At 37.8% G+C, this 24,915-nt stretch overlaps 1 protein-coding gene and 1 pseudogene across 1 annotated transcript in view; both read right to left on the reverse strand.

The window, feature by feature from the left end:
- Positions 1 to 24,662, reverse strand: part of RAB18 (RAB18, member RAS oncogene family) — a 35,249-nt gene extending 10,587 nt beyond the window's left edge. The window contains exons 1-2 of the mRNA XM_010959404.3: positions 24,459 to 24,662; positions 20,070 to 20,125 (exon numbers count right to left, since the gene is read on the reverse strand). Of these exons, the coding sequence (XP_010957706.1) occupies positions 20,070 to 20,125; positions 24,459 to 24,526 (124 nt within the window). The 5' untranslated portion in view covers positions 24,527 to 24,662. The remainder of the gene's footprint in view (positions 1 to 20,069; positions 20,126 to 24,458) is intronic.
- On the reverse strand, positions 7 to 20,063 carry LOC141576045 (GTP-binding nuclear protein Ran-like; annotated as a pseudogene).
- Positions 24,663 to 24,915: the final 253 nt, after the last annotated feature.

A 24,915-nucleotide genomic window follows, 5' to 3' on the forward strand; every position in this document is an offset into this window, starting at 1 on the left:
TGAAAAGATAAAAATTTTTATAAGAATTCCAGTAAAAGATACTTTTAAAATTAATTACCAAGAAAACCAGGAAATAGAAAAGCCACTTTATCAAATGCCCAAATTCACACCCAAATTCTTAGTTATGAACATGAAGATAAACGAAATAGTGTCACTGAAGTTAAGCAGCTTAGAATTTAATCAGGAAGAATGAAAACCAAATGCCTGTAGAATTCAACATCTACCTACCTGGACGTCCTGAAAAAATAAAAATTTTAACTGAAAAAAAATGAAATTCAGTGTAAGGTGGTGATTGACTCTGCACATTAAGAGCCAAGAGCTGGAACTCATGGTGCTGATGCAGAGAAGACGGCTGCCTGGGGACTGGCGGCCGGGGCGGTTTTCCAGGGCCTCCCTAAGCATCCACACACAGTTATTAAGGGTGTTGTTCACAGCTGGCCAATACCCACAGATTCTGATGATGGGCAGCTTGAGAGGACTGGAAAAATGACAAAAGTGCCACTCACCCCTTGTCTTATGAATTCTTTGTTTTTGTTTTTATCCTGAAAAGAACAGTATTCGTTTTCTATAAACTCATCAATAATTATCTGCTAATGCACAACTGCAAAAAGAGAATTTACACACAAAAACATTTGTGCCCAATCCTCTAAGGATCTTCGTAAGCGGAAGAGGAGCACTCAAAGCACAGTAAAAACCGGTAAGCACGGGTTTACATAAAGGGAAGACGAGTTCCGTAAAAAGTCACATAAGGTTTTACGACAGCAGCCCCTCAACCCCCAAAACTTCTCCCTTTCCAGGAAAAGGAGTTGACACGTGCCATCTGGCTGAAATGAACAGTAACTACCCGCATGTCGTAAAAGAGTATCAAAAATAATGTGCAGTCTACCCCACTGGCCAGAGGGAAAACATTAGCTCAAGAAGCCTGGGAAAAAACTTTCAAAAGATCTTATTAGCTTGTCGCAATTAATTCAGAACAGCCACAACTAAGATGAACAGCACCCTCATATACTAAACGCTTCCTAGAACACCTGTCACCAATATGAAAATACATTAGTAAATCTTGGATGATTTCTGGTGATCCATTACACACACAAATTAAGTAATAAAAATTCATTTCAAAATATGAATTATGCCAGGTCTTTCTGTATGCCAAAGATTAAAAAAAAAAGTTTGGTGTTTCGAGCTAAGAAGTTGATAAAGTCACACCTAGAATGGCAGGCAACCGTTAGTTAAAGGACAGTGCCAATTACAATGTTCAAGGAAAACCTCAGTGTCAAGTTTCTTTGCAGTGAAGCAAACAAACAATTCAATATATTAAATAATCTAGACCTGTATTCACCAGGTCTGGATACAGAAATATGCCACACCATCTATATAAAAAATACGAAATTATTTTCCATTTCATTCATATTGCTTAAAAAAACTTGAAAACATGGGGACGAGGTGAACGGCTCTGACTTGGTTCAGGCACTAAATGAAGGCCATTGGTAGACATAACATAGTGACAGCCTGTCATCCAGACGCCACAGTTAAATTCTCAAGAGTCTTCAGAGAAAATATAAAGAATTTTTCTTTCTTAAACTCTTTAGGCAATATGCTCAAGGGCAGACCGGCCTTTCTGCTAGCTACCAGTTCATCAGTCTGCCTGTGAATAGAAACTCACTGTTCCCAGAAATTCTGTGTCCTCCTCCCCTCCCCCGGTCTTCTCTCTCTTTTGTAACATCCTGTTTCTGGGTATGCTTCCTGGCAGTCTAATGAGCATCTCTGTCATATGTATAATTTGCATGTCAATAACTGTTTCCAAGTACTCACTCTTCTGACAGTTGAGATCTGAAAGCTACACGCAACAGCCCTGGGAAACACTGCCCCTGGAGTCAAGAGACAGGGGATCTGAAAGGGCACCTCCTCTGGACCCGGACACCCCTCAGTTCCCATTCTCCTTCCCCTGGCTCCTCTGGTGAATCCCATGCACAGTGAGCTCTTTAGCTCTCAGATGCTCGATCTGCTTCATCAAGCCTGGTTCTTCTGTTTTGCAAGTGGTTGTTAATTTGCATTTATGGCGGCAGCAGTGGGAATCTTGGTAAATTTGATCTTGCCAACTTCTCACAAGGTTTGACTAAATTATCTTTTCAACCTCCTCACGTGGATGACAAGGAGCTCATAAAAGAAGCAGAATGTCTAAATAAAACACTCCTGTGTTTTTCTTCTGCTCTACTATAAAACTGAACACTTCAGTGACCCAATATGTAGGGTTTTCCCAACAACCAATTCTTTGACTCTCCAGGGACACCAGCTGGGCGTCCTACAACTGACACCATCCACCTCAAATTAGAGACAGATTCCACAGGTAAGGGCTCAGTCCCACAAGGCTGCCCCTCCGGCCCCACTTGGGATGCCAATCTCAAGTCCAGGTTGTTATCTTTGCTTCTGGCCAACTGACTACAAATGAGAGGTTCCCACAATCCCCTCCTCAATTTGATTAATTTGTGGCAGTAGCCTACAGAACTAAGGAGAACAATTTACTTACCAGATTATCATTTTATTAGAAAAGGACACAACCCAAGGACAGCCAGATGGAAGAGATATACAGGGCAAGGTATGGGGAAGGGACCCAGAGCTTCTGTGCCCTCTCCAAGCATCCACTCTCCCTGTACCTCTCTGTGCTCACCAACATGGAACCCTCTGAACCTCGGCTTAGGATTTTTAAGGAGGTTCCTTATGTAGATAATGATTGATTAAATCACTTGCCTTTAGTGATTAAACAAAATCTCCAGCCCTCTCAGGAGGTATGAAAGGGCTGAAACTTCCAAACCTTGATATATGGCTGGTCCCCCTGGCAACCAGATTCTACGCTAAGGGCTTTGCAGAAGTCATGTTGTTAACATAAACTCAGGTATAGTTGAAAAAGGCTTGCTATGAAAAATAAAAGACAGTTCTTTTCTCTTATCACTTAAGAAAATCCAAGGGTTTTAGGAGCTCTATGCCAGGAACCAAATATATATATTTCTTATTATAAATCACAGTATCTTACAGAACTGTCATTTCAGCTTTTCTCTACTTGTTCATTTGGGCCTGCATTTATAATACAATATTCAATTCTGTTCCTTTGCAGGAATCTTTTTTAGGCCCACTTGCCTATCTAGTTAAAACTAGATAATACAATCAGTAAAACCTTTGAAACAAGAAGTAAGTGAGGCATGAAAATTTATCAGATCACAACTGCACCATAAAGAGACACCTGTGAATGAGAAACCAGGACCTATCAACGGAATCAGCTACCTTGTTGAAAGAATAAAAAGCAGTCAACAGAAACCAACTCAGAACTGATACAGATGTTACAACTAGCATATTAAAAACAAGGATATTAGAAACAATTATAACTGTACACCACATATTCAAAAAGTTATGTAGACACGTGAAGGATTTTTAAAAAACTCCATATCAAGTATGTAGATATGAAAATGATAATGCTTCAGACTTTAAAATACACAGAATGGGATTAACATCAGATTAGACAATGCACAAGAAAATGTAAGTAAATATGAAGAAATAGCAACAGAAACTATTTAAAAACAAAGACAGAGTAATTAATGTGGGATAACTTCAAGTGGTCTAATAGGCAAGCAAAAAAGAAATAAAGGACAAAAGATATATCTGAAAAAAAATGGCCCAGAATTTTTCAAAATTAATTAAAAGTATAACCCATAGATCAATAAAGCTCAATAAACCCCAGACACAAACATGAAGAAAACTGCAGTAAGGAACACCATCATCAAATTGCTCAAAGGAAAATTAGGAAGTATTTTGAATGAAAAGAAAAACACAACATATCAGAATCTGTGCAATGTCACTGCAGCAACATTTGCAGAAAAATTTACAGCACTAAGTGGCCACACTAGAAAAGAAAAAATGACCTCAGCTCAAAAACCTCACCTTCCAAACAAACTAAGACAATTTAAAATGCAGACAACTTAAATCCAAAGCAAGCAGAAGAATAGAAATAAAGTTCAAATCAAAAACTGATAAAAATCAAACCTGTAAAAACAATTTTTAAAAATCAATGAAACAAAAAGTTGATGCTATAAGGAAAATCAATAAAATTGATAAACTTCTAACCAAACTGGAGACAGAAAAGATAAAAATTACCATTAAAAACAGTAAGAACGATCACATCAATTACCAACTGTGTACAGAGGTTAACGAGGTATTGAGGGAATGTTACAAACCAGTTTATGCCAATAAATGTGACAACTCAGATGAAATGTCAACTTCCTTAAAAGACTAAAAGCTACACAATTAGACTAAAAAAAAAAAATCACAAAGAAAATACCTACAGAATATTGCAAAACAGAAGGAAAGCATGTCACTATGAAAAACCAACTAAACACAAAAGAAGGCAATAATGGAGAAAATGAGACCAAAAACTCTGTAAGACATACAGAAAACAAATAGCAAAATGTCAGCAGTAAACCCCGCCTTAACAGTAATAAGTAAATGTAAATAAATTAAACTCTCCAAAGGCAGAGATTAGCAGAAAAAAAAAAACATATGAAAGATCCAACTATATCCTGTCTATATGCTATCTACGAGACTCTACCATGCTAACGACACATTTAAATTGAAAATAAGAGGACAGAAAAAGATATTCTATGCAAATAGTAACCAAGAGAGAACTAGTATCAGACAAAACTGTTACAAGAGACAAAGAAAGACAAACTATACTGATAAAAGGTCAATTCATCAAGAAGATGTAACAATTACAAACACATATTCACCAAAGAAAAGAACCTCGATACATATGAAACAGTGGCAGATCTGAATGGAGAAATGTAACAGTTGGAAACTTTAATACGCTAATTCCAATAATGAACAGAACAACCAGATAGAAGATCAATAACAAATGGAGGATTTGAACAACAATACAAACCAATTAAACCCAAAAGAACATGCTAGCCAACACAACTAAAATAAACTTTTCTCAATTGCACATGGAATATTTTCCAGGATAGATCATATGTTGTCTACAAAACAAGCATCAATAAATTTTAAAAGACTAAAATCATATGAAGTATTCTTCTGATCACAATCAAATGAAGCTACAAATTAGTAACAGAAAGAAAACTAGAAAACTAGTTTCCACTAGAAATAAGTGGAAATTAGTAAATAACACCCTCTTCAACCACCAATAGGTCAAAAAAGAAAGGAATTCATAGCTATAAACACATATACTTTAAAGAAGAAATATCTCAAATCAATAACCTAATTTTACACCCTAAGGAACTAAAGAAGAACAAGCTAGGTGCAAACTAGGATAAGAAATGAAATAATTCGATCACAACCAATATAAATGGAAAAGAAACAAAATACAGAAAAAGCAAAGACTAAGGGCTCGATTTTTTTAAAGAGATTAATAAAAGTGACAAACCTTTAACTACACTGACTAGGCAAAAAGAGAAATTCAAATTACAAAAATCAGATATGAAAGTGGAAAACATTACTACCAATTTTACAGAAAAAAAACCAGATTACAAAAACATACAATGGACAATACACACTAACAAACTGGGTAAGCTAGATGAAATGGACAAATTCCTAGAAACACACAATCTGACAAAACTGACTTATAAAAAGAAAATCTAAAGAGACTCATAACTAATAAGAAGTATCAGTAATCAGTAATAAAAAAACCTCCCAGCAAAGCCCAAGACTAAATGGCTTCACTGGTAAATTCTCCCAACATTTAAAGAGTTAACCCCAATCCTCAATTTTCAAAAAAAAAAAAAAAAAAAGCTTTGTTTGTTTGTTTTTGTTTTTGTTTTTTAGATTCCACATATGAGCAATCTCATATAGTATTTTTCTTTCTCTTTCTGGCTTACTTCACTTAGAATGACATTCTCCAGGAGCATCCATGTTGCTGCAAATGGCATTATGTTGTCGGTTTTTAAAAAAAACAAAGCGTAAATACAGGACAGAAATAGACTCATAGACATAGAATACAGACTTGTGGTTGCCAGGGGGGCGGAGGGTGGGAAGGGATAGACTGGGATTTCAAAACTGTAGAATAGATAAACAAGATTACACTGTATAGCACAGGGAAATATACACAAAATCTTACGGTAGCTCACAGAGAAAAAAATGTGACAATAAGTGTGTATATGTCCATGTATGACTGAAAAATTGTGCTGAACACTGGAATTTGACGCAACATTGTAAAATGATTATAAATCAAAAAAAATGTTTAAAAGAAAAAAAAGAAGAGAAAGTTACACTCCCAGGCTCATTCCATGAGGCTAGCATTACTGATACCAAAGCCAGACAAAGATACAAAGTAAAAAATAAATTAAAAACCTTAGACCAATATCCCTGAGGAACACTGATGCAAAAATTCTCAACAAAATACCAGCAAGCTGAATTCAGCAGCTTTATTAAAAGGATTATACGCCACCATAAAGTGGGAATAAAACTCACACACACAGATGGTTGAACATAAGCAGAGTAATATATCCCATTAACAGAATGAGGGGAAAAAAAAAACCCACATGATCATTTCAACTGATATAGAAAAAGCACCTGACAAAATTCAATATCCTCTCATGATAAAAACAGTCAACAAAACAGTAATATAATAGAAATTTTCTCAACATGACAAAGGCTATACAAAAACCCATAACTAATATACTCATTGGTGAAAAACTGAAAGCTTCCCCCTCAGATCAGAACAAGGATCCTATTCTCATTACTTTTATTCTCAGAGTACTGAAAGTTCAAGCCAGAGCAATCAGGCAAGAAAAGGAAATAAAAGGCATCCATATTGGAAAGGAAGAAGTAAAATTATCTCGGTTCAGACAACATGATCTTACAGGTAGAAAATCCTAATGATTCTATTCCACACATACAAAAATTCAGTGAGTTAGAATTCAGTGAATGCAGCAAAATTGCAGGATATAAAATCAATCTGCAAAAATCAGTTGCATTTCTATACTTTTTTTTTTTTAGATATTTGAAATACAACTTTATTCTGATTCTAAACGAAAAGGAATAGGAATGACAGTAACAAACAAGATTTCACCACTGAATATTGTGATGTGACTGTCTCAGTCTTATATTTGAAACTCAGGGAGGAAGCAACTGTGTTCCAAAACAGCTAAATATGCAGGTCCAAAAAAATGGGAGTTTTTTTTTTTTTTAACTGCCACATTGACTCCGAAGCCCATTTATCTCCTTCAGCATCCCAAAGATTAAGCACATGTTCTGCTTAGCTATATAATAAAGTGGCAAACACGCTGCACCGCTGACATCAAAGGACAGTTGCCTATAAAACTAGACTTCTGACACTGGGCTCCAGCTTTACTTTCTCACAGGTCATCTTCATCCGGGAGAGCAGTTGTCTGCGCACCCTCTAGATCGTGCTCATACTGCGCAGCAAGGGCTGGGTCCATGACCACCTCCAACAGGAGAGCAGGCATGGCGACAAACTCCAAGTTCGGGTCTCTGATCAGTTTTCTAGCAAGCCAGAGGAGGGGCTTTTCAAAGTTGTAGTTACTTTTGGCAGAAATGTCATAGTACCGAAGATTCTTCTTTTGGTGAAAGACAATTGATTTTGCCTTAACTTTTCTGTCCTTAATATCCACTTTGTTGCCACACAACACAATGGGGATGTTTTCACACACTCACACCAGGTCTCTATGCCAGTTCAGCACATTCTTGTATCTCTCGATGTTACATCAAACATTATAATGGCACACTGAGCTTGGATATAATGGCCATCTCTCAGTCCACCAAATTTCTCCTGACCAGCTGTGTCCCATACGTTGAACTTAATAGGCCCTCTGCTGGTATGGAACACAAGGGGATGGACCTCAACACCCAAGGTAGCTACATACTTCTTCTCAAATTCACCAGTCAGATGACGTTTCACAAATGTAGTTTTTCCAGTACCACCATCTCCCACCAACACAAGTTTGAAATGAACTTGAGGTTCTCCTTGAGCAGCATTGTGATGTTACTTCCAGAAGCGTCTCTGCGCCCGTCAGACCGAGGCATTTCTATACTTTAGTAATGAATAATCCAAAAAAATTTTTTAAATCATTCCATTTACGATAGCATCAAAAAGAATAAAATACTTTAAAAATAAAAATAATAAAAATAAAATGCTTAAGAATAAATTTAACCAAGGAGTTTTAAGATTTATATACTGAAAAATAAAAAACACGGCTGAAAGACATTAAAGAAGACATAAATAAAGTGGAAAGACAGGCTGTTTATGAGTTAGAAGATTTAATATTGGTAAGAGGACAACACTACCCAAAGCAACCTACAGATCCAACACAATCCAATAAAAATTCCAAAAGCTTTTATTCAGAAGGGAAAAACTGACACTCAACTTCATATAGAATTACAAGACACACTAAAAAGCAATACAATATTGAAAAAAAAGGAAAGGAATCGCTGGGGGACTCACACTTTCCAACTTATTTCAAAACTTACTACAAAGCTACAATAATTAAAACAAATGGTATTAGCATTAAGGACAGACATTTAAGCCAATGGAAAAAATAGAGAGCCCAGAAATAAACCCTCAGGTACACAGCCAACTGATTTTCAACACAGAAGCCAAGACCATTCAATAGGGAAGGGACAGTCTTTTCAACAAATGGTGCTCAGAAAACTAGATTTCCACATACAAAAGAATGAAGTTGGACCCTTACCTTACACCATATATAAAAGTTAGCTCAAAATGGATCAAAGATCAAATGTAAGAACTAAATCTTTAAAACTTAGAAGAAAAAAATAGGAAAAAACTTTCATAATATGGGATTTGACAATCATTTTTAAAATATGGCACCAAAAGCACCGGCAACAAAAGAAAAGCAGATAAACTAGACTTCAGCAAAATAAGACTTCTGTGCACCAAAGGACACCATCAAGGGAGTGGGGAAAAACTCTCAAAATGGGAGAAAATATCTGCAAACCAGGTACTACTGATAAGGGGCTAGTGCCCAGAATATATGAAGAACTCCTATAACCCAGTAGTAACAGAAAATCTAATTCAAAAGTGGGGAAAGGATCTAAATAGACATTTCACCAAATAATAGATTCAAATGGCCAATAAGCACATGAAAAGATGCTCAATATCATTATTCATTAGGGAAATGGAAATCAAAACCACAATGAGATACTACTTCACACCCATTAAAATAGCTATTATTAAAGAAAAAAGTGAAAAATAACACGTGTTGGCAAGGACACAAAGAAGTCAGAACACTTGTGCATTGCTGGTCGGAATTATAAAATGGCACGGCCACTGTGAAAAATAGGTTGGCATTTCCTCAAACAGCTAAAAACAGAATTACCATATAACACAGCAATTCCACTCTCAGGTACGCACCCAAAAGAACTGACGACAGGGACTCAAACAGATCCTTGTGCAACAATGATCACAGCAATTTTATTCACAACAGGGAAGTGTCCATGGACAGATGAATGGGTAAACAAACTGTGGTGCGTACATACAATGAAACATCATCAGCCATAAGATGAAGTGAAATTCTGATACACTCAGCTATAAAATGTAGTGAAATTCTGATAAATGCTACAATACAGATGAACCCTAACTAAACACATTATGATAAGCGAAACAAGCCAATAAAAAAAGGACAAATACTGTATGATTCTACTAATACAAATAATAAGAACAGGCAAATTTATAGGGACAGAAGGCAGAAAAGGTTACCAGAGGCGGAGGGGACATGTGTAGTGGGAGTTAATCGTTAATTGGTGGAGTTCCTGTTTGAGGTAATGAAAAAGTTCCGGAAATGGATAGTAGTGATGGTTGCAAAACAACGTGAACATACTTAGTGCCACTGAATCATACACTTAAAAATGGTTAAAATGATAAATGTTATGCTATGTATATTTTACTGCAATAAAAAAAACAAATAGATAGCTAGAGATTTCTATATCCAAGAAAGAAACTGAATCTGTGGTAAAAAATCTTTCCACGAAAAAAACTCCAGGCCCAGAATGAATTCTACTAAGTATTTAAATAAAAATCCATTCTAAACAAACACTTCCAGGAAACTGAAGACACTATAAGTAAAGAAAACTACAGACTAATAGCCCTCATGAACAGTTAGAATGAAAATCTGAGACAAAATTTTACAATAATACATCACAACCAAGTGAGGTTATCTTGGAAATAAAAGGTTGATGTAACACGGAGGAGAAAAGAAAAAACCAAAAACTCAATGAAGTCAATGTAAACTTCACTATATTAAACTAAAAAAGAAACTTCATATGATCATCTCAACAAATGTGGACAATACATTAAACAAAATCCAATATGCATTTCTGAAAAAACTCTCAGCAAACTTAGAATGGAAACTTCCTCCACCTGATTAAGGGCATCTATGAAAACATACAGCTAACAACTGTAAATAAATGTTTTCCCATTAATATCAGGAACAAAACAAGGATGTCAGCTCCTATCACTCCTGCTCAACACTGCACTGGAGATCTGTAGCCAGGGCAATAAAACAAGAAATAAGATGCAACCAGATTGGAAAGGAAGAATGTAAAAATCCAAAGGAATCTATGGGATTAAAAAAAGGTCCTAGAATGAATAAGCAAGTTTAGCAAGGTTGGATGATACAAAATAAACACTCAAAAAAAATCAATTGTATTTCTATTCAATAGTAATGAACAAAGGGAAATTTTTTTAAATTTTAACATCATCTTACATAAAAATTTATGGACTACTTAGGGAATCTGACGAAAGATGCCAAAGATATACAACCACTCAGAAAATTTAAAAGACCTAAATGAACAAAGAGATCTAACTCGTTCGGGGATCATAAACTCAATGTTGTTGAGTTCCATTCTCCCCAAACTGATCTATATAGATTCAGTGCAATCCCTATCAAAATCCTAGCAGGCTTTTATTTTTAAATCAACAAGTTGATCCTAAAATTCATTGAGAAATGTAAAGAAACTAGAATAGCCAAAACAATTTTGAAAAAGTACAAAATTAGTAGACTATATATATGACTTTCAGACTTTTATAAAGCTATAGAAATCAAGACAGCGAGATACTGACAAAGACAAACAGCCAAATGGAGTAGAACAGGGTCCAGAAACAGACTCACGCACGTATGGACAACTGATATTTTCAGAAAGGTGCTAAAGCTATTCAGTGCAGAAAGGACAGTCTTTTCAGTGGATAGTTTCCGAAAAACTAGATCTCCATATACCAACAACAAAAAAAAAGAGTTTTAGAAAGAGGAAAAGAAAAAAGGACTTGGATTCACATACTTCACACTGTATCCAAAAATTAATTCAAAATGAATCACAGACCTAATAGAAACTATAAAATTATAAAAGTTCTAAATGAAAACACAGGATAAAATCACTGCAACCATCTATTGAGCAAAAGATACAACACTGAAATCAACATCCATAAAAGAAAAAATTGATAACTTGGGTTGCATAAAAATAAACAACTTTTACTTTAAGAAATAAACTGTTAACAGAATGACAAGAGCCCCACACTAAGAAAAAAATACCTGCAAAGCATATTTCATCTAACAAAGGACTTGCATGCAGAATATATAAAGAACTCAGAACTCCACAATAAGAACTTTAAAAGATGCTCAAAACCATGAGCCATTGCATGAATGCAAATTAAACCACAATGAGATTACCAATACACACCTATCAGAATGACTGCAGTTTAATAAAAGTCTGATCATACCAAGTATAACAGACGAGGCTGTGGACAAACAAGAACTTTCATATACTGCTGGCAGAAATGTAAAATGATACAATGACTTTATAGAAAAAATAGGCAAACTGTTTCTAAAGTTAAACATGCATTTACTGTATGATCCAGCAATCCCATTACTGGATATTTACTCTACAGAAATAAAAATTAATATTCACATAAAATCCTGTACCTGAATGTTTATAACAGATCTATTTGTAATCATACAAATCTGGAAACAACTCAAAAGTTCTAAAAGAGGTGGATGGATAAACCAGCTCTGAAATATAATGGAATACAACCCAGCAACCAAATGGCACAAACTACTGACACACAACAACTTGGATACAGCACAAAATGCATTATGCTAAGTGAGAAAATTCAGTCTGAAAGTTTATATACTATGCTCCAGCTGTATGACATTCTCAAAAAGACAAAGCTATAGTCACAAAGGCTGACCAGTGGTTTGGCAGGAAGGCAGGGGAAAAGTGTCACTGAAAAAGGATGGCACTAGGGGACTTCTTCAGGATGATGGCACTGTTTGGTATCCTAATTGTGGTAGTGATTATATGACCATATACATTTGTTATAATATGTATGTTAAAATTCAAAGAACTATACCAAAAAAAGGTCAATTTTACTGTACGGTAACTTTTAAAAATCCTACTACCAACTCATACGCTAGGAACATAATAGATCAAAAATGTTTTCTGAAAGAATAAATTATCAGATAACATGTATTGTAAGATTTCTGTTTCTTTTACAATTTAAGGTTTACTTAGCTGCCAAGTCCAAGACTGATTTAGTAAAACTGTTCTGTGAACTTTTAAAGCCATGCATTCTTCCTTCAAAATATTTGTTGATTGTTATTCTATTTTCCCCCTGGCCTTTTTCTGTGTGTCTTTTGGATCTATCTGTTATGAAGGAGATATAAGCAATCTCTTAACAAACCGGTTTTCATCAAATTCTTCTCTTGTGTTTTGAACAGATTTTGCTTTTACACTTTGCCTCTCTATTTGGTGCCTTCTTGTTTACGACTATTACAGCTGCTTTGTTAATTAACTGGGCCTATTAAGAAAACAGGACCCATTCACGTTTAACTAACTGATATATTTAATTTTGCTGCTTCCCTGTATGTTTAGCATTTTTGACATTCTGTTCAGACCTGTGTTTGATTCTTTTTATTGCTGAGTTGTATCACTGTGCTGTGATTAAAGAATGCCAAGCTAGAAGCTGGGAGGCTGGATTTAGTCCTCTCTTACTAAGTCTAGGGAGGCAAGAGCTTAATCTCTAAGTGAGGAATATAACAAAAATGCCTCCTTCACCTGCTATTTTGATTCTTTTTGGGAGGAGGGTAGAGGATAACAAGGAGGGGGGCATCAAGACAATTACCATAAAAGACTTAAGGATCCATGAAGAATGAGATTATGAGGACCTAGATCCACAAATTGGAGTTTACTAATAACTTAAAAAGTATTAACAATGAAATGTGACAAGTGCCCTGCTAACTCAGAAGACAAGAGTTGAGAAGGCAAGGGAGCTGAGGGTGAGAAAAGAAAATCAGAGTCTGGGGAATGAAGACTAAGCTGGGAGGCCAGGGCTTTCAGTGGTGACTCCACGAAAAGGGGAAACCAGTGATGATGCCTGGTGGCTTGTGGCAGCTAGCAACAGCAAGGAAGAAAGCATCTGGAGATGAAAGGAGGGCACGGAGGAAGGTCCTGTCAGAAGCAGGCTAAATCCCAGGGCTAACATGACTCTTGCTGATGGACATGAGGCTGGGTCAGGGAGGGCGCGGAGGGGTGGTCTCACTACAAACAGGAATCATTATCCAGTAAATAAGAAACAGCTGAAAAAAGCCTGGACCTTAAGAAACATTTTAAGATTTCAAATGTTCAAAGAAGAAAGCAGAACTGAAAATTCAAACTATCCAGAGAGCAAAGGAAAACAAACAGCCTACCAAAATCTGTGGGACACAGTAAAGCTTGTTCTTAGAGGACATCTTTTTTTTTTTTTTTTTTTTTGGTAGGGGAGGTAATTAATTTATTCAGTTATTCTTCAAGGAGGTACTGGGGATTGAACCCAGGACCTCACGCATGCTAAGCATGCACTCTGCCACTTGAGCTATACCTTCCCCCACACAGAGGACATCTTTATTAAAAATAGAGACAAAAAATAAGGAAACTTAACAATCATCTTAAGAAACTAAACAAATAAACCAGGATAAAATTAGGAAGGAAAAAGTGGGAAAAAAATAAAGCAATTCCTCAAACAATAAAATAGATATATCCCTTATGGGAAAGAGAGACAACAAAAATATACAAGTTTAGAAATGAGAAAGCATAAACAGAGATAATGAAGAGTTTAAAAGAATACTATATGCAATTAACTTAAGAAATAAATTGGGATTCTTTCCTAGTTACAATCCCAAGACTGTTTAAGAAATAGAAAACTTGAAGAGGCTGAATGGTCAATAAAGGACAGGATCAGACTGACTCACAGATGAAATGTAACCTTTACAGAACAGATAATTCCAATACTGTTTAAGCAAGTAAAGAAAACTTTAAAAGATGGAATGTCCCTTCATTTTACAGACCAATCAACTTCAATGCCAAATCCTGAATAAAAAAATACAAAAAAGGAGTGACCATATTATATATGAAAATAAATGTAAAAATTCTAAATTAAATATTACTCAACAGAATACAGAAATACATCGAATATGTCAAACTTATCTAGGAAAGCGAGGGTATTTCAGTATAAAAAAGCCTATCAGCCATTACACAATGCTGGAAAGGCATATGAAAAAAAAAATCACAATCTTTCCTAATCTCTAAGTAAAATGGAAAAAGGAAGCAATTTGTATATAACAAAGACCATTTATTATTATTCTAAATAAAGAAATGTTAGTCATTTTTATTGCTTTATTCCAATTAGAATATTTAAATAAATGAAATTATATGAAACAGAATAGTTCTACTTTTCTTTGAATTATCTCATGTTTCCAAATACTTTAACAAGTTTATGTTATGGCAATAAAAAAATATATAAACACTATTTTCCATTTTAATTAAATTATCTTTCTGTTAAGTAAGCACAAACTATAAGGTAACTTGTGGGTGGAACAGCTTTGATCTCTGCCCTTAGAATCCCAACAGTTTTGGGTATTTCTAAAAACTTAATCACTAATCTAAGTCAACCAACAAAAACCAAAATTTGCCTAACTTTAGTCAAAATGCATCAACACTCAAAACATATTTTCACATGTTTTAACAATTATAAGTGTTACAAACAGATTAATAGCTTATAAAACTGTCTTAAGTACAGAACCAGTTTTAAATTTTCTATTTTTTTAATCTTAAAAAAGTTTTACTTAAATCACTGTATAATCAAAGGCTACCTAAAACTGGGTAAATTAAAAACAAAAAAAAAACCTAGCATGAAGCAAAATTTGCCTATTTAATTAGACTATGCAAAGGTAGCATAATGACTTTCTGTAAGGATCTAACACCCATGCATAAATTTCAACCAACTGTAGTATCTGTGCAGGTGATTAAATATCTCAGGCAAAGACCATCATATGGCCCAATCATAGCAAGGGAAATCCAATGCCTTTTTAGTTTTTCCAAACACTCCCATGTTACAAACAAAAACTTGGTCTAAATATTCTTACAATTTTGTGTTCGTTTGTTTTTGTACCAGAAATGTTATCTTGGGTTATATCATCACGCATTGTGTTTCATTATGTTTCTACTTCTGCAACACAAATATACATATGGACAATCTCCTTTTCTGATTTCTGTATCTGTCACTTTCTCACTCTAATTTAACATTTTTGCTCATTTTGGCAAATTCTATCCACTTTTTCCATTTCTAGCCTCCATGTTCTTTACTGTTTTCCACAGTCTCTATTGCCCCTTGTGATTTTTTCCAATTTCACCTTCATTTCAGTGATGGTTTTATTTTCTTTCATTCTTCATTTCAGTGATGGTTTTAATTTTATTTATTTTTCTTTCCACTCAAGTGGCTTAACATTGCCTTTTCTCATGTAGTCACACTGTCTCTTCTCCGAGTCCTTACACACTGCTTTGTGGTCTCAGTTGTAAATATTTCATTAAGGACTTTAAATTCATGGCAAAATATTTGGTCATTATTTTCATCTCCTTTACAGCAACATTTTTCCCGATGAGTACTCTCCACCTGTCCTTTGTTTTTCCACTTCTCTGTTCCTTTCTGATCTTTGAGTGGTGGTAGTGGCCTGGAGCTGGATTCCTTTAGTTAAGCCATCTTTGTAGGCAATGAGGTTTTCCTAGACCGGGTATCTGCAGAGGATCATGAAGAAGGCCATGGTAGCTCAGTTCTACACCAGCAAAGCTCTGTCTTGATACAGGGTTTTACATGAGAATTGTTTAGTTTTTTACTTCTCAACAGCCAAGGAAGACAGGCAGACTGCAAAGGCATCTCCTCCCCTACTGCTACAGAGACAGACAAACACGAAAATGGCTTGTCTGTGTGACTCCTTGTTTGGCTTCGTCTCCCCTTCTTCGAATCAAACCAGACACAGGTTAACTCCCGCCATTAGCTTTTGAAACCCACTCTGCCTTTACAAACAAGGAATACAGGTTTTGCACCTCAGGGTTGGCCTCTCAACTTCATGAAGCATCTCTTGCTGGCTCTGAGCTCTGTGGCTGCAGCATCCTCCCTGCTTCCTCCCACATGCGGCCTGCTCAATCTCCTGCTTCTGGCAGCCATTCCACCTATTTTGGGGCTTGGGGTTTTAGCTGCCTTCAAGAATAGTGGATTATGGGGTTTGTTTTAGTTTCTCCATCTCTACATTGTTATTAGCCAACTCTCAGAAAGCAAGTGAACAAAATGCCAACCTTATAGTACCATCTTCAAATCCAACAATTAAGAAAAAGATTAATTTATACAAGACAGAAACTTGAGGGTTTCACTATGTCACTGAAAGACAAAGGTGTGCTTTTTAAATATTTTGCTGTGAGGTAAAATATTAATTTTCCACAAAACACTAATTTTCATAAGACCCTTAACAACTGAGATAATTGTTTTTGTTTTTAAAACTCGTGTGTATATTGGTTAAAACCTAGGGCAGAAAATACTCTGAAGCCTAAATGAAAAAGACACTTTTAAAAACCCAGGGCCCATTTGGGGAACAAAATATGTATATTCCCATCAGTATGCTACAATCTTAGTATTTGTTTTTAAAGCAGTCTTTAGTAATAAGGACAACAAATATCTGTCATTCTACAAGCTCTCGATTACGTTTCAGTGTGAAACGGAGATAGTTTATATTACATTTAAGATTGCCCCCTTAGTAACATTTTAGCTCTAGGCAGGTTTATTTCCTACTGGTTACTGTTCTTATACTCCTCACTACCCATTTCCAGGTATGTTCTGAGCAAAATCAAGTGTTACTACTAATCTTTTTTAAAGGAGCAAGTAATACACCAACACCAAATTAAAACATATTTTGAATTACTAGTGTTTTAAGTGATTCCTTTTATAAACATAAGAGTAAGTCCGTAAATGTTAGTATGTCATACAAAAGCTAAGTAATGCCTGATAAAATTTATTAAACATTTAGAGGTACTATGAGCCCATATTGATGGAAAGAAAGAAACAAAAAAGAATTCTTCCTTACAGAATTCTAAATGAGAAATATAAATGGAATGATGGAATCTGAAAAACCACCATCTGAGAACCACCACAGTTGGAATGACAGCATGACACTTTACAGTGGAGAAATTTGGTACATATCAGCTTAAGTAACCAAAGTCCCATCACCAACAATGGTACAGACACACACCACGCTCTCAGAAGCACTTCTGCAGAATTCCTGCCCAAAATGCATGACTGAATCTGACCATGAGGACACACTGGAAAAATGCAATTGAAGGATAGTCTACAAAATAACTGATCTGTATGTACTCTTGTTGAAAATGTCAAGGCCATGAAAGACAAGGAAAGACGGAAGAAATGTTCAGATTAAAAGAGACTAAAGAAAAATAACCAAATTCAATGTGTGCATAGTTAACATACACTGAAAAAGAATCTGAAAAGAAAAAAATGTATTTATGTATATACATAACTGAATCACTTTGCTTTATACCTGAAACTAACACAACATTGTAAATCAACAATACTTCAATAAAAAAATTTTAAAAATAAACAAATTCAATGTGTGATCCTGACTGAATCCTGGACCAGAAATTGCTTTTCTTAGTATTTTTTTTTTGTCTCTATGAATTTTTTTTTAAAAATTATTTTTCTTTTGCTATGTAAGACATTGGTGGGACAACTGGTGAAATCTGTCTGTATACAGCAGAACAGTATCCATGGTCATTTAGGAAATACACACTGAAGACATCATGTCTGCCATTTCCTCTCAAACAATTAGACAAAAACAAGAATACTGTGTGTGTGAAAGTAGAGAGAATGATTAAGCATATGTGATAAATATTAACAGGAAACCTGAGTAGGATATAACAATAAATGAGAACAAATCAAGCCAGTTAAAACTCTTTATTTTCCCTAATAATAATACTAGGATCATCTTTACTACATTCTACACATCAGATCACAAAATTTTAGACCTGGAAGAAAAATGTACCCTGTCATCAGAACTCCTCAACTCACAGATGAAGACAATGAAGTTAAATGACTTGCTCAAGATGACAAGGCTGAAGGCAGAACCAAGACCAACACTCTGCTCTGACTCAGCCCTTCCCACTACTGCAAGCTGGCTCTTATGCCTTACACAGTCAGCTACTCCCCAAAAGGGATACCGAAATATTTAGCTCCACCTTCTCATATATTCTAATAGCTGGTGCAGCAAACCACTCAGGAAATCTAAATTTCACTTCTAAAAGACATTTAAGTATTACTGCTTCTAAGAAGCTTTAATAACTAATATCAATAAATACGATGAGTTCAGAATACATGACAGATACTGTAGCACACACTAAAAATACAAAATTAATACACTCTACTGTTAGGTGACACTGACCACGTCTGTATTATTCCTCGCGTAACCCACCTCGTAGGACGGTGCCTGGGATACAGTAAACAAATAACTGTATGCTGCTAAATAAAGGACAGTCCAAGCACAGGAGAGAAATGCGTATACAGATGATCACAATACCCACAGTGTTAACAAAGCACCATGAGACTACAGATAAGGAAGTTATTTTCGCTCAGTGAAATCTACAAAAGCTCCAGAAATTTAATGACACCAAAGTAAAGAGTTGAAAGACAAGTAAGATTTCAATAGACATGGAGGCAATGGGGTTGGTGAGAGGAAGGCAGGGGAGTTAGAAAAAACAGTCTAAAGGCAAGAAAATATTTGGCATTTCTATTGTATTTTTTTTTTCCGGCATGGAAGTGTTTCTATTATAGCTTTGGTCAGACGGGGCGCAGCCTGGCTGGGGCTGTAAGGAGAGCTGGGAAGCTACCCAGCCCCCAACACACCCCTCCCCCAACAGCACTATTCCAGATCAGGTGGGCAGTGCATGGAGCGGGGAGCGACCCTGCGGAGACCTCTCCCCAAGCTGGGGTGGGCTGGCCGGCAGGGTGGGCAATAAACAATCCTATTGTACAAATATACAGCGCAGGCCGGATGGAGCGGAGGTGGTCAACACTGCCTCCAGGGGACCGGGAAGGGCACGATGGACCCGGCTCTGCGGCGAGCCGGCGGGAGGGCTAGCTGCGGCCCAGGCGGTGCCAAGGGCGGGCCGGGGGCGTCATAGCCCGGAGGGCCTGCAACCGCGACGGGCAGCCAGGGGGTGGCAAGGGACGCGTCATTCTTTGCCCCACCGGGAGAGGAGCCCCGTCGGGGACAGGGGATGGAGGGGAGGCGGGGAGCTCAATCCGAATAGATGATGAAGCCAGAGACCGTGCTGTGGCGCCGGGGCCCCGCGCGAGGCAGGGGTCGCACACCATGCGGCAGGTACCCAGCATCTCATAGCGGCCATCCGGGCTGCCTGAGCTCACCAGCACGGAATGAGCACCACCAGCACCAGCAGCATCACCACGCCCGCGGCGGCCGCCAACAGCGTCTTCCGGCCGGCGCGGAGCCTGGGGAGCGCCAGGCCGCCCGGCCGCGCCATGGCGGCTACAGTGCCGGCAGGCGGGGGGCGCGGGAGGGGCGCCCGCGCTCAAGGGCGGTCCTGCAGGGCTGTGGGCATGGGGCCAGGCCCGGGGCGCCACGCTGCGCTGGATGTGCTGCCGAGCCCAGCCGCCCGCTCCTGCCTCGCGCCTCCCTCCTGCTCTACTGTATTTTTAAACGCAGGCTTACCTATTGTTGCTGCAAGTTCAGGATCAAAAGTATCATCTGTGAACCTCAAGAGCAGGCTAGAAGAGATGTTAAAAAGACAGATTAGGAATTTGACTTTTCTTTCTAATCATCTGCTAAACGTTCATGGTTATTATATTTTGTCACAGATTAGATGCAGATAAGAATAGCTGATGTAGTCTGCTCCCAGAAATACTACCTCGGTGTATATATATACAGAGGATTTAAATTATTGGAAAGATAATTAAAGAATCCCAAGAGCAAAGTAGTTTACTAGAAAATATACTCTCCATGCTCCCCTGCTAAATAACCCAAATGTGAAAAGGACTGTGGTTTTTTCTTTTTAAAAACAGAACTGTACTAATGTTAGCAGCATGCCATGCTTTAACTGACATGGATGAAAGGGGGAAAATAAGTCTCCTGGAATGCAACAAATTAATTTTTTAAAAATCTGATGCCTAATCCACTCTGGATTCAAATAAAAACAGAAAGGTGTGAAGTCTAGCATTTTGAAACAAGTAGTATGACTGTTATCTAAGTGAAAAGAAAAGATACAATAAAAAGTGAAGGTAGAAAAATCAAATGATGGCCAGAACAGGCATCCTCTGGCAAATGCTGCATAGGGTGCATGAAACCAAGCAAGCAACAGGGAGCTATGAAAAGCTTTCAAAGAAAGGAATGGCAAGAAATGCTCTACATTTTGAAAAGTTAATGCCAGCAAAGAAAAAAAAATGCAAGAAAATCAACGTAAGACAACTGCCATGATCATGGTAAGAGACAACAAAGGACTAATCCTGGGAAATGGTACAGAAACTAGGAAAGAAGGCATGAAATGACAGAAAAGACACCTAAGAGTGCACTAAGATTTTGTTTCCCAGAATTATTTTATTTACTAAAAGGCAGAAGTGTCAGTTATTAGAAGCTCTTCAAAAATGAAATCTAAGCTTTTGTTAAAGCTGTAAGTTTATAAAAGTAATCAGTCTGCCCTCACATTATCTCCTAAGTAGGACGAGACTACTCCATTGACTGTTTGCATTAGTAAAATCAAAGCAACAGCTATCACATCTGAACTGCAGGAAAAAAAAGTATGAATATTTCTAATTTTTAATTATTGCTGCTAGATTTTTTTTGTTAATAGGGCATACTGCAAAACATAATGGCCTCTTGGTAGTTTCCAAACCCAGTGTCATTAATCCCATTTAAAGGACTAACTCTCCTTTTCATGGTTTTGCTTTCTTTGTGATGTTTATCATAAAACCAGCACCACAAAAGCAAAGCAAACAGAAGAATCAAATCATAGATTTTTCTGCTTAACACTGACCCCTCTAGACCACAACTAATTTTACTTACTTCCAACATGAGTCAGGTGACAGTACTAATAAGAATCTGAAAAGACTACTCATAAAAATTTTCTTCTCTTCCCAACATTAGACTTTAACAAAAGTGAAGATTTCACTAAAAATTTCAGTTACCCACAATTTTAAGAATAGAAAAGATATGCATCTATACTTGGTCACCACAGAAAATATTATTACAAAAACATAGAAACTTGCTGAGTAGTAATGATAATAATACAATAATAATAATAATAATAATAATAATAATAATAATAATAATAATAATATAAATAATAACAGTATTGGTTATTATTTACTGAACATCGACAATGTGCCAGACACTGAGCTGGGGATTTTCTGACATAACTGCTAATCCTAACAGCATCGGTTGTCATCAGTGATATCTCAGGAAAGGTAGGGACTTCATACAGTGCAAAGCAACAAATTTTAATGCAAGCTCTGAGTATAAGCCAACAGAGATTAACCAGGGTACACTGTTAGCTTGAAAGGTATTCTAAATTCCATATATGCATTCTTCTAGGCAGAGAGTCTATTATTCTATTAGATTTTGAAAGAAATCCACAACCTGAAAATGATTAAGAACCAAAAGGTTTAAGTCTTCATATTTTCAAAGTTAAAGGAGCAAAACACTCTCCACGCAGGGATCTAGATGGAAGAAGTTACAACCACCACTCCACTCAGAGGAGGCCAAATTAATAATACACAGTGTGATTATAGCTAATCTGCATTCCTTAACTTACAAATGAAACTGGCCAAAAGGATGGGGATATAAGAGGCATAGCAATTTAGATTACAGAAAGTCTCCATAATCTCTTCCAATTTCTGAAACCCCTTGCTACTTCTTTACTTCACCCTGGCTAGCCACAGAATTAAAGAATCTTATACATTTAACACTAGATATGGTTTGAGAGATTTCTACTCCAGCCTCATTTTTCAAATGAAGAAATGAAGGCCCAGAGTGCTCCAGTGTCTCACACAAGATCACACACGTGGCAGGACCAGTTTCATGATTCTAATCTCCCGGCTGCCCTCACACAGGCTCATTACAATCCAAGTCTGAAATAAACTGGAAAAATAACCCATTACTTTGAATTCATTAAGATGTCCTTTGTTGCACAATGATTTCTCAACAACACAAGTGTTATCTCACTTGCACTGACTCTAAATCTATGAAGAAATAGACACTTGGTTAGAACAACCCTGTGAGATTTTATCTGTAACAAATGTTTTTGTACTAATTCTTCTTAAAAAGCATAGGCTTCTAAAGAGTCATTAATTCTCATCTTATCCAGAAAGATAAGTGTTCAGGGTTGTTTTCCATAGCATATCACATACACCAATAATGTCTATCTAGCTAGAAAAGCAAGCTAAGTTTCTCCCTAAATATAATCCTTTCCTGAAAGAGATAAAGGTGTTAAAATTTTACAGTGAGCAGCTGACAATTCACCACTGAGTACTGAGAAAAAGTCTGGAGCAGATTAAATCCAAATAAATGTTTGAGGGGAAGGAACCAAGGAAACGAATAAATCCACTTAACAGATTTTACTCTAGAGGAAGAACCTCAATTGTGTGAACAATGTACCTCCAGTTAACCTTCCAGAAAATGTTAAGACAGCTTAACCAGTCATCCATCCAATACATACAGGACAAGTGCCAACCACATGAAATGACATCCAACCATTCTTGACCTCAAAATCAGCAATTTCATAGGCCTTAACCTATCTGAGGGTTACATTTCAAGAAGAAGGGAAAAAAAAAAAAAAAAAGACACAAGGCTATGGAATTCCTATCAAGACAATGTTCACATACTATCTAACTTTTTAACCCTCAAACCTAACAGACGGTGATCATGAAAATGATTTTATTCAGCCCTTTAAATAACATACACACACACAAATCATATTATTTTGCTGGCCCATAGTGTTTCATTAATTTATTCCTTGTTATGTCCAAATCTCTCATTCTAATATACAAGTACATTAAAAGAGGAAAACTATGAAAATGTATTCTCGTACTTTAAAAATACATAAAATTTCGGAACATATTACAGAATAAGATTTCAAATCCTCAAATATCTAAAAAAGTAAGATTTCAAGAACTGATCTGAAAGATAAATTTATCAGGAGGGATAGCTCCTGGAATCCGGATATTGTTTAAAGAGCAAAGCAGCGTAGAATACAGCCTACTCGTACTCAGAGGGAAGGATAACTTCACCTGGAGAACTTTGTTCTAACACCAAGATGAAATCACAACCCTCTTGCAACACCCATCGGGCTCCACGTCTTCCTTTACACTCGACTCTTAACTGTCAATACTATTTTTCCCCAAGAGTCAAGAAAGAAAAGACAAACACTAACGGGTCCTTTTACCTTGATGTGATGTGGCAGAATAAGAAGTGACAATCACACTTGATTTTCAAGTGGTCCACAGCTTAGGCTCTAGCATCTGAGACTAAAGTTAATTATTCAAGCAGTCAGATGACGGGTGAGTTCTTTCACAGCTGACTCATATAAAAAAAAAAAACCAAAACGGCTACGGGGTGCACCAAAATAGGCCAGGAATGTGACTACGGCGTCACGAAACCTCCTATGTAGAACATTACGGATTCAGAGAAAGCCCGACAGAAATCCCACAGTGGTAAAGTTACGACTCTCAGCTCGCGGGGTGACAGGGAACCTGAGCCCCGCGGGCCGAGAGAGGCCTTGCCCTCGGCCGGACTCGGGCCCAAACCCGCCCGCCACGCCCTGGGCTCCCCGGTAGCAAACTGGCTGGCAGAGTGGCGCCCTTGGAATTGCTTTTTCTCGGTGCGACAGGAGGGGAAGCGACCCAAGGAGCCGGTGCCTGGCAGAGGCCGCGCACCCGGCCGACGCAGGCGGGCGGCGCGGGAGCAGGGCCGCAGGGCCGAGCGGGGAGAGGCCGCGGAGCCCGCGAGCGGAGGCCGCCGTTGACCGTTCCCGCCGCGGCCCAGGAGACAGCGGCCACAGCGGCAGACAGAGCCCCGCCGCCGCCTTCACGGCCCGCAGACGCGCCTCACCTGGACTTGCCCACACCACTCTCGCCGATGATGAGAATCTTCAGGGTGGTCAGCACGTCCTCATCCATCCTGACCCTGCTCCGCTCCGCTCCCAGCTGCCAACGCCGGTCCGCCCCTCAACTCTTCCCCCGGCGGAGCTGTCCGCGCATGCGCCCCGCCGCGCCACTGCCACCTTCCTTTCGCACCGGGTGTTTAGGAAGCAGGAGCCCCGGGCGCCCCAGTTCCGCCCGGAGGTAGCTCTGCGTCTGCGCAAACCCAGAGTCCTAGGCGTCTCTCCGGAGACGTCCTGCCTGGCGCAAGCGCAGGAGAGAGCCGTGCGTGGGTTCAGCGGCCTCGCCGCCTCTTCCTCCGCCCTGGCCCTGACTTAACCCTCCCTACGCGGTGCACGTACTTGGAAAGGGACTGAGTCGGCGAGTATAGTACTGTTTTATTTCAGCAGCTGTTCCTTTTGTGCTTG

This window comes from Camelus bactrianus, chromosome 35 (assembly GCF_048773025.1).
Source record: "Camelus bactrianus isolate YW-2024 breed Bactrian camel chromosome 35, ASM4877302v1, whole genome shotgun sequence".
In the NCBI taxonomy this organism is placed as follows: domain Eukaryota; kingdom Metazoa; phylum Chordata; class Mammalia; order Artiodactyla; family Camelidae; genus Camelus; species Camelus bactrianus.